The 18,146-nt window shown below is 35.6% G+C and overlaps 1 protein-coding gene across 1 annotated transcript in view; it reads left to right on the top strand.

The window, feature by feature from the left end:
• LOC111051716 overlaps positions 1-18,146 on the top strand; it is a 546,966-nt gene that overhangs the window by 407,174 nt on the left and 121,646 nt on the right. Inside the window, exon 3 of the mRNA XM_039436102.1 lies at positions 17,603-17,739. Coding sequence (XP_039292036.1) covers positions 17,603-17,739 — 137 coding nt within the window. The remainder of the gene's footprint in view (positions 1-17,602; positions 17,740-18,146) is intronic.

The following is an 18,146-nucleotide window of genomic DNA, read 5'->3' as shown; positions in this document are numbered from 1 at the left end:
GTTGCAGGGAGAGGTCAGGAACAAAGGCCTTGTGGATGACCCAAATGACATTGTTCCTGGCACCCAGCTGAGACGTAGAGAGTGGTGTGGCCTTAACCGGTTCAGGACGCAGGTGGGAAGGTGTGCTGAGCTGATGACAGCATGGGGATACACATCTGATCCTCTGTGCCAATGTGGACAAATCCAATCAATGAACCACCTTATATCTGAGTGTCCACAATACTCCTATCATGGAGGGCTGTCGGCCCTCCATGATGCTGGAGAAGATGCGTGTCAGTGGCTCCAGAACGTTCTAAATTCTATTAGTATTTGAAATATTAAGTTTAAAATTATGTTTTTTTTTTTTTTTATAATTTTGGCCTATGTATGCATATGCATATATATATATTGCTACTGCGTAAAAAATATTTACTCATTAGAACCTGAACTTTCTCGAACCGATTTCCCACTCAGCAGCATCTCCCATTCATAATTCATCAAGATATCTATCCTACCAATAATTTTTTTACAACCAGGGATATATTTTGTAGTTTGAGTCCCACACCAGGGCGTACCATTTGCCGTGCTACCAATTTCTCCTAATCGGTTGGATAGCATTGTCTCACCTATTAACCTAGGAAATTTATCGGCTCCAACCGTAATAGATTCTTGATAAATTATGAAGGATCTATCGCCTATGAATGAGAAATCCAATTTTCAGAGCAAATGAACTTATAATCTTCAGATGAATTTTGGCAAAATACTACACAAATACACAAAGAACAATATCTTACAACCTAAGCATCTAGTCACTATGAGCTAATTACTTATCCAGTTTATATAGTTGAAAACCAGTGGCTATTGGCTTGTATACACAAATAACAATATATAGACCAAATAAACACTATAAACTGTTTAAAACTCAATTTAAAACATTAATAAATTCACTTAAACAGAAAATTATAGAGAGCACAAAATTACAACACACATCAGCCAGCCCATGTTTTTCAGAGAGAAGAACAGGAAAAGCCAGCTACAAGGAAGCTCCGCATCAGAACAAAACCACATCTCAAAATCAGTGATGACTTCATGACACGTCAACAACAAAATATTATAAATTACAAGTTTAAATTCACATTTTTATTTGTTCTCAATAAAACTTTATTTTGAAACTATTATTTTAAATTTTTATATATCATCTCGATTTAAATAAACCATTTATCTATTAATTCTGTCACCCAGCCTCGGTGACACCATGGAACAATGCAACAATCATTACAATAAAAAATTCTCATCCAAAAGTTTGTCCGTATATCGGACTCTGATATTTACTATAAAGTTTCATAGATCTCGAATTGAAGATTCGATTCCAATCGAGAAAAATGTAATATTACAAACTCTATCTTCATTGTACCATCATTCATCCCATCATCATCACCTTTCTGATTATCGGCATACTGTCTGTCTTGTCTAAGGGTCAGGAGAGGCTTGCTCATAAGCAAATAAGTGGCTATATTACTCGGAAAGGAATCATCAGCGAACATCAGTCTGGATTCCGAGGAGGACACAGCACCACATCAGCTTTGCTCTGTGTCTCAGATGACATTCGAATGGCTATGGATAGGAGACAGTCTACACTGATGGTGTTGATTGACTTGAGCAAGGCATTCGATTGTATCTATCACCCGCTGCTTCTGAAAAAACTGAAAAATTATGGTTTTTCTGAGAGTAGTGTGGCATGGGTGAGGTCATACCTTCTTGACAGACAGCAGTGTGTTCGATTGGACAGCACGTCTCGATGGAGGGTGGTCAACAGGGGGTACCTCAGGGTTCAGTTTTGGGACCACTACTGTTAGTTTGTATGTAAATGACGTAACTGACCGACTCAGACACTCCAGATATCATCTTTATGCAGACGACCTACAGATTTATGACATTTCAAGACTGATAACTTTGGTGAAGCAGTTACTCTTATGAATGAGGACCTGACTGCTGTCTCACTCTGGACAGCACACATGGATTGAAAATTAATGAATCAAAATCCAAAACAATCGTTATAGGTAATAGAAGACTTTTGAACCAACTTGACTTTAACCATGGACCTTTCATTGAAATTAACTCTCATAGACTGGATTATAGTGAAAACATTACAACTTAGGACTTACATTTAACAGACATCTAGACTGGACTGAACAAGTGACAAAGACTTGCAACAGGGTCTTTGCAGGCATTCACTCACTGAAGAGAATTGGAGCTGTTATCCCCTTACGGGAGAGAATAATGCTTGTCAAGACCTTTATATTTCCGCATTTCCATTATGGAGATGTGGTCGTACAGGACATGACAGTGACTCTTTCTGAAAGACTGCAAAGGGCTCAGAACTACTGCGTGAGATTCGTCTTTGCCTTGAAAGGGACGTCCACATAAGCCCTTACATCACTCAGATGGGTATTTTGAAGCTTCGAGACAGCAGAATTTATCATGTGCTGATGCTCCTCCACAAGGTTCTGGCAACTGGGTCTCCTCTCTACTTGAGTCAGAATTTCAATTCCTCGCAGGAAACAACAGAAGAGATACGAGGCATGGTGCAAGCCTGTTGAGCATTCCCATCCATCGCACTGTGACATATAATAGTCGTTCTGTGTGACCGCTTGCCTGTGGAATAGCTTACCCGCATCTTTGAGGAGTGTGGAGAGGCGGACACGTTCGGCGCGGAGGTCTTGGCGTGGCTGAGGGAGGGCGATCGGGGCATAGGATGAGGAGGTGGTGTATGCGTGGTGTGTTTGCTTGTGTGGAAGGTGTGTGTTTGCGTGAAATTTTCTTGTTTCTTGCTTAAAAATTAAAAAAAAAAATTCCTATAACTCTATTTCTAACTTTTTTTTTTTATTTTCTTTCAGTCTAAAATATATTCTACTAAATTGAATGAAATTGTTTTTGTTTTTTTTTTCAATTATTGATTTATATTATATACATATATATATATAATTATATATATATATATATATATATATTTTTTTTTTTTTTCTATCATATTACTTATTATTATATTTAAGAGATTATTTCATATGTTTTGATGTAGATGCATTAGAATTGTATAGTAGGTTAAGTGGGAGAGAGGGCCGGCTGCGCCCTAACTTCGCCCTCCAGGTTAAAATAAAGGCAGCCTATCTATCTCTATCTATCTATCTATCTATTCATCCCATCTCATCACCTAGGCTTAAAATACTTTTAGAAAGTCGCGTTTGTAAAATAATAAATAAAAAAATAGATGAATAATGAATAAATAAATAATTAATAAATAGATTCTATTGAAATATTATAGAAAGACCGATTTCAGTGTTACACGTCAATTTCTGATAAACTAAAACTAAATACAAGAGCAGCAGAATTTATACTATAGTGAGGTCCACGTTATAATGACAGTATTTGATCAACTTTGGTGTTGCTATTCTTGTCTATCATTCGACAAAACAGGTGGTACTATCCTTTTCTAGCTCCGCAACGATGCCAAATCTGTTTTTAACAATGTAGAAATATAATTAGTCAAGGCAGAGACTCAGCAACACTGTTTTCCTATCTTTATCCACTGCCATTATAACATGGACCTCACTATAGTAGGCGAGTACTGCTATTGGTCAAGGGTATGAACGCCTGCCATTGGAACAGCTAGACAGTCTCCTTCTACTTAACGGTATAACAGGAATGTCACAAAATGGCGGCTTTTAAGCAAAAAGACTCGCCATGATGCCAAACATTTTCTTTTAGTACAAAATAAAAACCAAGAGAACAAGTGAAAGATAATAAAACAAGTAAAGATAAGATATTTTTCTCGGCTTATTACCATGTTTCGGTTGGAAAAGCTAAGCCGTCGGTCCCGGCCGCCTAATAACAGTCGTTAGGTCATGTCGGTGGCCCAGAAATTAAGCAGGTGCGACCTGAAAACTCTGACACCAAACCCGAGCCAGCCTGTTCACTCGATATTGTTTATTCCATTATCTTAATCGATAATTATTACACATGTCAGAAATATTGTAATTGTAATCCAAAACTCTAGACTGAGTTTCAAATATCAGTTTAGATTAGCTTTTGGCTCTATAGAAATTTCAGTTCTCCATCAAACAGAACTTTGTAAAACTCAACGCTAGTTCACAAAACAAATAATTCTGGTCTCAACACTCAAATAATGGCCGATTTATCCATCGTTTCACCTCTATTTCCAGCGGCTGTGCCCGTGGCATGTATTTGACACAATATCCGTCTATCGGCTTCATATCAGGCAGACCCACCTCTCAGCCAGAAAACGTATTGATGTCGAAATAGCGATAAAGGTGCAGTTAATAATAGCGTTGTGGCAGAGATAGCCCTGGGCACCTCAGTCAACACTCACACTACTCCTTTAGTCACTTCATACATGTTCACACACACTAGTGGCTCTCCCAACACATGAGTATCATTTTCCTTTTCTCTTTCTATACTTCTTCTTATCCTGCGTTATTCCCTTTCCTTCCCTATTAATCTCCCATTTGACATTCCCCTTTCTCCTTTCCTCATTCTGTCTCTAATCTTTCTCCTGACTTCAAATCAAATAATTTTTATTGACAAAAAAACAAAGCATTAAAAACAGCTTACAATATTCATCCAAAAATTTCAGATAATAATTATTACATGTTCAGAAAAAAAATTAGTAAGCTTCAAAACAAATACACATTAGGAAAAAAGACAGTTTCTTGTACAATAAAATTACTACTTGCCGAATTATATAATAAAATTCGCGTGCAAGTAGGAGCACAGCTTCAAACATTTTTGTAATGCTTCATTCACACTACTTCCACTCCAATAATAGCAATTAGCGCACTTTTGATTCAGTTTTTTTCTAATTATTTATACCTTTGGATAAAATTAACCTAAAATAGCAAACAAACTCTCAATTGAATCAGGCGGTTGTGATAACAGCCTCTTGCAAATTTGCGTTTTAAAAGAATGATAATATTTAATTTGTCTAATATCAAGGGGTAGCTGATTGAAGAATTTTGACCCTAAAAACACAAACGATTTTCGAAAACAGGTATTATAGGATTTTGGGAGTTTCAGCATAGCATTGTTAGTCATTCCTCTTGTTCTGTATACTAAATCACCCTCACCCATCTGATCACTACAATCAACTGACATCCTGAAAAACAATGAAAGAACTTCAAATATATAAATGTATCGTAATGGCAAGCACTTGAAGAATTGAAATATATGAAAGGAATGATCAAACCTACTTACTCTATTCATAACCCGTATTATAGCCTTTTGCAACGTCATTCAAGCTTTTAAATGAGTTATGTTTGTTGAGCCCCAACAGCCTGTACCATATTGAACTATGGTCAACTAGTGCATAATAGATCTGCTTGAGAACTGACTGTGGGATGAATTTACTGAGAAAATAGAACTTTTTTAAAATAATAATTGGATAATTTCTAAGATTGGAAATATTGTGATACCAGGTGAGCTCCTCATCCACCACTAAACCTAATGGACTGTATTTGCAACACAACATCACAAACACAACCATTATAATAACAAGTATTATTATGCAACTTCAACGGATTATGAAACTTATTATGAGACTCCCTTAGAGAATCTATTTATTTGAAGGAAATTTTATATTATTCTTCGTTTCCTCACCCAAAATAATTTTCCTATTACTATTTGAATTTTCCTCTTGATTACTTTTCCACCTATTTTTGGATATTTTGTAACACCTCATTAGCTCCTTCCGAATTTATGTCTTCATTCCCCTCTCCCTTGTTTTTTCTTATCCATTCCATCTCACTCTTTCTATTCTCAAGTGTTATTCTCCACTTTCTTTGCAAATTCATATTGCACCAACATACAATATTTACAATAACATCTTAGGTATCTTCTTTCCTTCTTCAAATATCATTTTTTCCTTCTCGTTCTTTCTCCTCTTCTTATTTTATTCTCTTCTAACTTCCCAGCCCTTACAGCCCTTCTTCATTATTCTCCATCTTCTGTCTCTCGTTAACCTTGCTGCTCCTGTACTCAAATATTTATCTCTGAGTCTCAAATATGACTCTCATTGACTTCCTGGTTCTACCAGTTTTCTCATTGTTCCTTTCGTTTTTTACCCTCTTATGCTTTGATTATAAAATCTTCCTCCTCACCCGCTCCTACTCAATTTCATACTCATATTTTATTCTTGTTTTTTATTATTAACAGTTCCATTCTAGAAATTTCTCTTACTTCTCTATCTTCTCCTCTCCCTCTCCTTAAAGGTTTGGTAGAGAGTTAGTGGGGAGGATATTTTTAATATTCTTTCCGAAGAATGAATAGAATAGAATAGAATAGAAACTTTTATTTGCCATAAAAAATTAAAAAAAAATACAAAAAATAGTGAACAATAGATTACAAATCTCAACAAAAGAAAAGCAAAAGTAACATTTTGTTCAAATACAAGCAAACATAATATTATGGCAAATGTACTGGGCGCAAAGAAATGAAATTTCCGTCCGCGCACAGGAGTATCAATAAATCTCTAAAATTACAATACAAGGACTATTTTTGAAAATAAACTGAAAAAAAAAATAACATCCATAATATAATGATTAATTTAATGAAAAAGAAACATTGTTATAAGAGTAATGAGAGTAATGAGGTCTATAATTAGAAAAAAAAAACATGTGATTAATATAATTAATTAATGTTCAGATTAAACCAGCAATCATAAACCCAGGAATAGAAAGGTGATAGAGCTAAGAAAAATATTATTGAATAGAACTTAGAAAATAGCAGCAACTGCCAAAAAACAATAACAGTTATGCAACCTAATAACCTGAAAGCTATATTATGTTGAAATGCCAGTCTTAGAAATATGAAGCTAAGGGAATATTGAATAGATATCTTAGGATGTGGTACCAACTTTCAATCACATCAATATTGAGAGCCAAGATTTCTGTTTTCACTTTTCTTTGAAAATTGGGAGAGGATAACTAGCAGAAGCATATCCTGAGGCAGTTGCTTGAAAAATCTTCCTTGCAGGAAACAGAAAGACTTTTGGAAAAAAGTACTATGAGGTCTAGGAATAGGAAACCTTTCAGAAAACCTAGTTCTCCTATCATTGGCCTCGTGCCCCAGGTAGCGCCTTCATTCCCACTAGACCAATAGAATTGAGATAATACCTTGAAAACATACAAGTGTCTCAGAGGCAAAATTTTTCATAGACTGAAAAGAAGAGAATAAATCCAGATTTTCTTGATTATCACTATTGCTCTTACTAAGCCTCTGGATTGACAATACAGGCTTCAAATGGGTTATGTAAGTACTTCCTCAACAAACTAATCCATATGAGAGACGAGACTGAGCAAGGGCAAAATAGATATGTCCAAAGCTCCGCCAATTTATGTACATGCATACAATATATTATTATCTATAGTTATTATATTAAAAATTGCTTTTCATATCATATACAGTTCAATATCATTTTCTTAGTCTATATTATGTAAATTCATCTATAATCTTGCTGTATTGTAAGCTATTGTATATAAGTGTATAAGCCAGTATATATTGTAATCTACATAAATAAAGTACTCAATCAATCAATCCTTCCTCGTCATTCACCTTCCAGTTCTTCTTCTGCCACTTACCCTCCACAACCTTCTCCCTTCTTTTTCCATTCCCCTGTCTCCCACCCGCAAGATTATTTCGTCCTCCATCAACATTAATTGTAACTATTATCTATAATACATATTGTAACTCTAGTGAATGATGGAATCTAATCACTCAATACACCATTTACTTCAGCTCAACATAAAAAAAGTGAGACTAGAATCAGCATTAGCCGAGAAGCGGAAATAGTAGCCCAGAATAAGATAAATCACCTGTAGGTGATTCCAGACAAGTCTCCAGCATCAGTCTCTCGACATCTACATCATCTGAATATTGTAATCTGAGTTAATGATGGAATATAATCACTTAAATCAAGCCTCACCATTTGCTTTACCCAAACATATAGGCTCGAATCAGCATCAGCTGAGAAGCTGAAACGCCCAGAAATAGGTGAATGGGCTATTTAGAGAAATCTTGACAGCATCAGTCCATTGTTGATGCATTGGCACTCCATTAGCGCAACACTGACACACTTCATCGATTTCCATCGATTTGCCGCGCCGTTCTCACTTTTTACACTCGGAAATGTTGATATTGAATTGCGCCCTTAGGGGATGTTGGAGGGGGTGAGAGGAGGAGAAAGTTTGGCAGCCGAACTGAAAAGCTGCCTTTGGGGCATTTTAACTTGCAAAAGACTCGCTCTTTCCGGTCACGTTCGCTGGTTCACTGGCCAATCTTGCTTCACTCCTTCCGCCTCGAACTAGTTTTTCTCTGCAGTACCCTTCCTCTTTCCTTCATCCGCTTATGTTTAGTTTCTTCATGGTTTTCTAGTCCATTCACAAGATGTATCGTATTTTTCTATTGCATTTTGTTATTGTAAACTCATTTAGTTTATGTTTTGTTTATTCATGATTTTCTAGTGTATTTACTAGATATTCTTTTATTGTAAACTCCTCTTGTTAGTTTTTTGTTTCTTCATGTTTTCTAGTATATTCACCAGATATTTCGTATTTTTCTATTGCATTTTGTTATTGGGAACTCCTCTTGTTTATGTTTTGTTCCTTCATGATTTTCTAGTGTATTTACTAGATATTCTTTTATTGTAAACTCCTCTTGTTAATTTTCTGTTTCTTCAAGTTTTCTAGATTGACAATACAGGCTTCAAATGGGTTATGTAAGTACTTCCTCAACAAACTAATCCATATGAGAGACGAGACTGAGCAAGGGCAAAATAGATATGTCCAAAGCTCCGCCAATTTATGTACATGCATAACAATATAATTATTATCTATAGTTATTATATTAAAAATTGCTTTTTCATATCATATACAGTTCAATAATCATTTTCTTAGTCTATATTATGTAAATTCATCTATAATCTTGCTGTATTGTAAGCTATTGTATATAAGTGTATAAGCCAGTATATATTGTAATCTACATAAATAAAGTACTCAATCAATCAATCCTTCCTCGTCATTCACCTTTCAGTTCTTCTTCTACCACTTACCCCCCACAACCTTCTCCCTTCTTTTTCCATTCCCCTGTCTCCCACCCGCAAGATTATTTCGTCCTCCATCAACATTAATTTGTAACTATTATCTATAATACATATTGTAACTCTAGTGAATGATGGAATCTAATAACTCAATACAATCCTCACCATTCACTTTAGCTTAACATATACAAAGTGAGACTAGAATCAGCATCAGCCGAGAAGCGGAAATAGTAGCCCAGAATAAGATGAATACCTGTAGGTGATTCCAGACAAGTCTCCAGCATCAGTCTCTCGACATCTAGATCATCTGAATATTGTAATCTGAGTTAATGATGGAATATAATCACTTAAATCAAGCCTCACCATTTGCTTTACCCAAACATATAGGCTCGAATCAGCATCAGCTGAGAAGCTGAAACGCCCAGAAATAGGTGAATGGGCTATTTAGAGAAATCTTTGACAGCATCAGTCCATTGTTGATGCATTGGCACTCCATTAGCGCAACACTGACACACTTCATCGATTTCCATCGATTTGCCGCGCCGTTCTCACTTTTTACACTCGGAAATGTTGATATTGAATTGCGCCCTTAGGGGATGTTGGAGGGGGTGAGAGGAGGAGAAAGTTTGGCAGCCGAACTGAAAAGCTGCCTTTGGGGCATTTTAACTTGCAAAAGACTCGCTCTTTCCGGTCACGTTCGCTGGTTCACTGGCCAATCTTGCTTCACTCCTTCCGCCTCGAACTAGTTTTTCTCTGCAGTACCCTTCCTCTTTCCTTCATCCGCTTATGTTTAGTTTCTTCATGGTTTTCTAGTCCATTCACAAGATGTATCGTATTTTTCTATTGCATTTTGTTATTGTAAACTCATTTAGTTTATGTTTTGTTTATTCATGATTTTCTAGTGTATTTACTAGATATTCTTTTATTGTAAACTCCTCTTGTTAGTTTTTTGTTTCTTCATGTTTTCTAGTATATTCACCAGATATTTCGTATTTTTCTATTGCATTTTGTTATTGGGAACTCCTCTTGTTTATGTTTTGTTCCTTCATGATTTTCTAGTGTATTTACTAGATATTCTTTTACTGTAAACTCCTCTTGTTAATTTTTTGTTTCTTTATGTTTTCTAGTCTATTCACTGGATATTTCGTATTTTTCCATTGCATTTTGTTATTGGAACTCCTCTTGTTTATGTTATGTTTCTTAATGGTTTTCCAGATCATTCACTAGATATTCTCTTATTGTAAACTCCTCTTGTTAATTTTTTGTTTCTTCATGTTTTCTAGTATATTCACCAGATATTTCGTATTTTTCCATTGCATTTTGTTATTGTAAACTCCTCTTGTTTATGTTATGTTTCTTAATGGTTTTCCAGATCATTCACTAGATATTTTGTATTTTTCTATTCTATGTTGTTATTCTAGACCACTCCTCCCCTATTGTTTTCTGTTTTCCGGCTTCAAGATCTTGTTATTTATCTTCTTCATTATGTATATATGTATAGCGAGTTTTTGGAACTTCAGTTATGTCGCTTCTCGCATCCCAATCGCCATCTGTCCTTGTTCATCCAGTCTCCTTCAAAGAGACCTCTAATCTCTTTCTTTCTTACAATAAGCACTCTTCACATTTGCCTTATTCTGCTTAATCGTAATTCTCCAACGATTCTCGACTGACATGCACGAATTGTCTGTATGTTTACCCTTCATTTACTCCTTTTCGCTTCTTTTCTCCTCTACTAAACCACATCTTTTTCCCTCTCTTTTATATTGATCCAATTATCTTACTCGACGTTCATATTTCTTTCTAATTTTTTGTTCTGCCTTCTCTTCTCTTTCTTGCAATCCTGTCATCCACTTGAATCGCATCTTCCTTTAAGATTTTTACTTTATACTCATTAATTTTTCATTCATTAATTCACATTCTCATTTTCTGTATCTTATTCTCTAACAATATTGGATTTTCTTCTTGCTTTGCTTATAACTTTTCTCCCTTTCATTATTTTCTCTCATCTCCATCTTTCTCGAATTACCAGACTTCCTCGTCTAACATCTATCACTTCCACTAATCCTTTCTCTACCTCATTTCTTCAAAATTCTCACTTCTTCTATCGTTCTCCTGCTCTTTCTCTCTCATCACTCCAACTACAACTCCTCATTTCGCACCCCCTTTTTCTCCTCCCTCTTCTCATCCTTCTTTTACATCCCCCTCCTACTACTCCTGCCATTCCCCCCCCTCCTCCTCCGTCTCCTACTTCTCCTCCTCATCCTCTCTATTCTCCCTCTTATCTTATCTCATCCACACCATCTTCAATCGCCAATGCCGAACTCGATTTGTTCTGTTTTTTCTACACCACCTTCAACCAATACTAGCGACTAGACCTTGCCCTAATCTTCATCCCACCAACTCCAGAGTCCTCTTCTCCTTACCCCTCCCCACCCCTTTAAATCCAGAGTGCAGCTGCACTGCGCCATGAGCGACCGATGAGAGAAAGCATGTGCCTGCCTGCCTACTTGCTCTCCGACGCGAAAACTTTACGGCAATGTGATTCATCGCTGCGCCAAAAGAGAAAAACTTGAAATCGGCCAACGTGTACGTGATCTGCTTTCAATTCCTGCCGTCCCAACCCGTGCGCCTCTGAAAGTCGGCCGGCAGATTTTTCAGAGTTTGAAAATTGTAATTTCTCTAATGCGCCAGAGTCTGCTCTATACAGTTGCTCGTTACTTGGCAAATATTTCTTTGGGCTCGTGTGTTGCGGCTCTGGAGCAAATTGGGGTCATCAACATATTCCTGGGCTGGAATTTGTGAGCTCGTAAGAGAAATGGGAGGTCAGGTCAACTGTATCACGGTCATTTGTTGTGTTGGGTGTGTTATGGGTTCGCACATTCATTCCGATGGGTTTCTAGTATTTGGTTCTTGATTGGAGTCGTTAGTTGCCTCTGGAAATATTATACTGTGAGGTGGCTATCTCGTCGAAAACGTGAAGAGATCAAATACTGTAATATTAAGGAATGTAGGCTCCTCATATTACAGAATTCAGAATATAGGTAGTGGCTCCAACACCAATTTGTGAACTTATATTTTCCAAACAACAATAAGACGTGACAAATCATCCGAACAGCTTCTTTAACCATTATAAAACAGTTTGTTTTCTGTAGAGACTTGAAAGGATGGTTTTTTAGGTTCCTCGTTCCAACTCATCAGAAAAATCCCGAACGCTCATTTTTAAAATGATTTCTCCTCCATATCATTCATTGATTATGGAAATGATTAATAGGAAGCATCATTATTGATTAATAGAAACTTGTAGTGCCCTTTATTAAAACATTTTAATAACTTGAAATTAAGATATTAATTTAGAGAAATTAAAATTTCAAGTTTCATATTGCAAGTTTCCATATTGTTTTTATTGATTTGAACCAAGTAGCCCATATAAGTGAAGTGATTTTATCATTATTAATGTATGATATCCTTATTTCACGAACTCTGTACGTATCTTATTACAATAGAAAGTTAAGCATCCAAATGGAACCCTCAAATGCTCGAATAGAAATGCTATCCATTACTAGAAAATGAGAATCTCACGAAAAATTATGGAAGGTTATTGACAGCAGAAGAAAGTGCAATTTCTGACTTCATGCTGATTTGTATAAAATACTTAATTCTTGTAAATCATAAACGTACTATCAAGATTTATATCGACTTTTACATTGAGATATCAGTGTAGAACAATTATGTTATTATCTCTTGTTCTCCATACAGAACAATATTGATAGCAAATTATTCTTTAGTTTCGCTATTGTGATATTTCTCCAAAATTCTCTACAATAGTGGATGTTGTAAGCAAAAGATCTCAAAGCTAGCCCAACGATGAAAACACTAAACCTTATTTGTGATAAGTGAGCGATAAATCAACATTTATTAGCAATTTTATCTGTGTCTAACTATGAGACATCAAACTGAAACAAATTTATTGCAAATCAATAGTTGGCCCATGAAAATGGTAATAGTAAAACTGTTGAAAAATGGTTTACAAAATAGAGAAATTGTCTCAAAGAAGAAAGATAGAAGCAACAGAATAAAAAAGTTTCCTCTCATAAGAAGAGGATAGAATAGTAGAGCAGGATACAGAAGAGGAAATGTCAAGGATCTCAAGTAAGAAACAGTGTTGAGTCTAATCCGGTATGAACCCGACGTATGAAGGCTTTAAGGAAAGGCATAATTTTCATGTCATCATTCAGGTATCGCATGCAGCGACAAAGAGAGAAGAAGAGGGAGAGTGGAGGTGGAAGTGAGAGAACAACGGAAATGGCCAATAAAAAGTGAAGAATGTTTCGGAAAAATAGTTTCGTGTATCGGCCCTAAATTGAATTGCACGAGAAAGGAAAAATTCCACGTCGAAAGCTTTTCAACTTGAAGAGCTGGAGCTACACTTGAATTTGTCAGTATTGATTGAATGTGGAAGATTGGTGTTGTATTCAGTGGATTATGCCAGTTTTGCATGAATTTTGGTATAGAAAGCAGCGGTGATGGCTTTGAAAGGGTTTTGATTTTATGGGAGCTATCAAAACGCTTTATTACTCGAGCGCATTGTGAACGCGCGCACGCGTATTTCCGCGTCTATGTCAATAATAATAACCCGTGATGGGCGATGGACATTACTATAGCAAGCTTCACTCCAAACTGGCAGCATCAATTGAATTGCATCAACATTGGTACCATTTCGAAGGAACAATGCCAGTTTAAAATGAATCGTCACTTCATTATAATACACGGCAGTATATCTGTGGATATGGGCACTCAACTATAGATTGTCGGCCATTAAAGTGTCGCTGAAAAGTGACAGTTGAGTTTAGTGTGCAGTTGATAATTATCAGGATGACGTCATCAACACTTTGCCAATTCACCTCGCCACACCTGTGTCTCCGTCTTTGTCATTGAATATAGCTGTTTCACGTCTTTGTTTCTGTTATTAAGGGATTGTTATGACGTAGTTTACACTGTAGCCTGCAATATAATGTTAGATATTATTAGTGCTATTATGTATTATTTTAGGGTTGGGGAAGAGTGGTGAATGGTTCTACTTCAGCGAAATGAAACAATGATTACTTTACTTGAGTATTTTATGGCTTGACAGATGTCGTTCTTCTGTTTCACTCCAGCTGTTAAGAATTTTATTCGATTTGATTGAAAGATATGTCACTCCTGAACTTTTAGTCCCTATTGGGGAATTGAAGTTTATTCAATTGTGTATATGATTTAATGACATTGTTATAATTGTATGATGAAATGAACCCATATAAGTATATCAAGCTACAGAAATCTTTCCATTGATATGAATATCTATAATGACATTTTTATTCTTTAATAATTTGACAGCGATCATCTACTATAAAGTTTTGGACAAGAAGACACGTTCAAGTATTTTAATACAAAATTGTATCAAGTGCATCACCTAAAAGCATTGAAGACGACAAACCGCCCAGTTCCAGCAACCCACAAAGAAGAAAGCAGCAAAACAGAATGTCATGGATAATTTCTTAGCTATAGGAGAAAAAAGATACCGAAACCATGAATATCAATGACCTGTTTATTCTATAATAATTTAACAGCGATCATCCACTACAGAGTTCTGAACAAGATGACACATTCAAGTATTTGAATACAAAACTTGTATCAACTACTGGCTTCTGTATCAGGAATATCAGTTCAATACGTTTCAAGTTAGTTTTCAAGGTTTATCCAAGGTGTATATGGAAAATATCTCAACAGTAAGACATTTATTTATTTATTTATTTATTAGATAGAGCGAACAATACAATAGTCGGAAAAGAAAAAAACAGGCTATTGCCCAAAACTTCTTCAATTTCCTGATTCTGTCACAAATCGTCCAAATATAATGTAGGTTATGTTCACTTCAATTTCAACACCAAATCTTCAATCTGAAACTATGAATCAGAATAAAACAAAGAATTTCAAATTCAGATGGATTGATAATAAATCTTCCGTTAAAACAAAAACCAAACTTCAAATATTCACAAAATATAGAATAAAGTCACTTAAATTTTGAGCTCGAAAATATCACTCTCACCATAGCTACAACAGCTTGATGAAAAGATGACATGCAAAGATGAAATTCGAATTACAGATAACGATATCATATTTTTTGCTCAACACTATAAATAAAATAAATTCGTATGGCTTTCGTTGGTGGGGAGTCCCTTGCGGGAAGGTCCCACCGCCTGAAGATATAATTTAAGCCGTCAATCGGCCTTACGACTGTCATACTTCAGTCGGGACCGACAGTTTAACACTTAACACCCACATTCAAGTGTAAATACAAATTTGTATTCGTATACAAATATCCATACACCAAATCCAGGAGAAACAACTTGTAAAGCACCTTCAGTGAGATTAATTCCAGTCAGAATTCCTTATGAATAACAGCAATGCCTGCCATCCAACCAATGCTGACAGTGATTGAGCACATCACCTCAGATTAGATTCACTTTAAACAGTCAGTATCCCTCATAAAATAGCAACAATGCGTACTATGTAACAAATTCTGACAGTGATTGAGACCAGCATCTCAGATGAGTTTCACTAGAAGAAGTCAGCATTCCTTATGAATGACAACAATGCCTACAATATAAGTACATAAAGATGACAGTAGTTGAACATAGGCTACAAACAATGATCCATCGAAAGTCCAACAAGGGTGACAGAAACACACATCTAAGCTTATACTATACTATAATAAAGGAAAGAATTGGCTTATACACGTTCAAGATAGGAAAGTTATGCTTGACGGATCATCACGTCTGAACTACTGGATTGATCAACTTGAAATTCTGCTTATAGATTCTTAATCAACCGAGGATAGTTATAGGTCTATTTTCAATTCTTCAAGATTTCATTAGGTGAAGTTTTCAGTTTGTCAAGTTTCAGAATACACCCTTTCTTAGCACGGGTTCACTAGTCACTAATAAAAGCTATGAAAACGAACCAACTACACAGATACAAAGTTTGAAACACTAGTAACTAGTCGAGTTGTTGGGGGGGAAGTGGGAAAATGGGAAATTGTGGAACTGGGAAAGTGGGAAAGTTAGCAACCAGTTGAGTGATGTTTGAGGATCGGCCGAGTTTTGTCACCGAATATGCATAGATAACAGACAACAGTGCATCATAACGTTTATGGTGTGTGTATGGGCTCGTATACATACATAACACATACTCATCTATATAAAGTCCATAATGTCGGTTGGTAAACAGATCGTAAACTGTCCGAGAAGATGCCACATCAAAATGTAAACTACAATGGGTCTACATCTACACTCTCGGTGTGAAGTGTAGATACGCTACGAATACATTCTCAATGTGTAGTTGAGTTACACTACTACTACACTATCTCATCAGTGTGACCAAAGTTGTTTTACTAAATAATGTTGCACCAAGCGTTTGACGCTGGTTCAGCTATTAAAAACAATAGTAGTGTGTCGTAGTAAAGTTGAAGTGTGACAAACTCATACGTTGCAGTTCTACAGGTGGGATGTCAAAGCTCCGCTTTCAACTTGCTTTTACAGTACTATCCATAAAAATTGGACTGAGTCACTGTCAATGTTGTAGAACCGATCCATTATGAAATAAAAACAAACATATATTGTCAAATTCTACAGTTTTATTTGGATAAAATAGACCAGTAGAATTTGACAGTATACAGAGTGAGTCATATTCTATGGGAACCCTTCAATAAATTGGAGACTGTTGTAGTAGATATAATACTGTAACTTTCACGATATGTTATTGGTTAAATACTCTACCGTTTGACGTACAACTGAATTTCAACCCCTCATGAGGGGGGTGACTTAGGGTTGTAACTCGAATATTTTAAAAATGTAAACACCCATTATGTAGTACATCATTTCAAAGGCCCTCTCAAAACAAGAGAGATAACATCAATTAAAATGTGAGTTTTTAAAGAAATAATTGATAAAGTTAAATCAGCGGCCATTTTGGAAAAATGTATTATTGAACATTTTTATTGTTGTCATCTTCCTAGTTTTGCGAAGGCCTTTAAAATGATGTATCACACGATGGGTGTTTACATTCAAAATATTCGAGTCACAAACATTGAATTCTTTAGAAACTGAAATCTCAATAAGCCGCCATTTTGGATACAAGTATCATAGAACATTTTTATCGATACCATATTTCTTGCTCTAAAGAGGCCTTCAAAATGATGCACCACACAATGGGTGTTTACATTTAAAATATTCGAGTTACAACCCGTAAGTCATCCCGTTATGAGGGGTTGAATGGAATTCAGTTGTACATCAAAAGGTGAAGTATTTGACCAATAACTTATCCTGAAAGTTACAGTATTATCTACAACATTTTCCAATTCATTGAAAGGTTTACATATATTATGACTCACTAAGTATGTTTGTTTTTATTTCACTACTATTCATGTTAGGAGTTGAACTTTCATTACTTATTTTAGTGAATTATTTCTGTTTGTTTCAGCTTGTAACAGAACTTACTATGGTGACATTGGGAGGACCTACGAGATTGAAATCAGGCGTCCAAGAGAGGATAGACTGCCATTTCTGTGTTACCTGAATTTCACCGCTGCAGGCGGCGAACTCGGTGATCTAATACAGGTAGGAAACTACTTCTATTTTCTATAAATCTCAATTTCTCGTTAATTGAGAAGAATCTCATGCTATTAGATTATGCCGATGATGTTATGAAGTTGTATCAATTATTTTATGATACTAAAAATGTTACCTCTTACAGGAACTTTGACCTTTCATAGTTAAGGACTCCCTTCTCTTTTCAAGCAAACTGTCATTTTCCATGACTTTGAGAGGATTAATGGATTAATTTATTCATCCATTTATTTATTTATTTATTTATCCATTCACTTATTCATTTATTTATTCATTCATTTATTTATTTATTCATGAAGACTACAGGTAAAACCCAAATTTTGCCTCCTTCACACAGTACAATAATTATCAACATAATACAATTTTCAATAAAGAGAAAATAGAAAATATGAGAAAAG

This window comes from Nilaparvata lugens, chromosome 10, assembly GCF_014356525.2.
Source record: "Nilaparvata lugens isolate BPH chromosome 10, ASM1435652v1, whole genome shotgun sequence".
In the NCBI taxonomy this organism is placed as follows: domain Eukaryota; kingdom Metazoa; phylum Arthropoda; class Insecta; order Hemiptera; family Delphacidae; genus Nilaparvata; species Nilaparvata lugens.
This window is presented reverse-complemented; position numbering and strand designations above follow the sequence as displayed.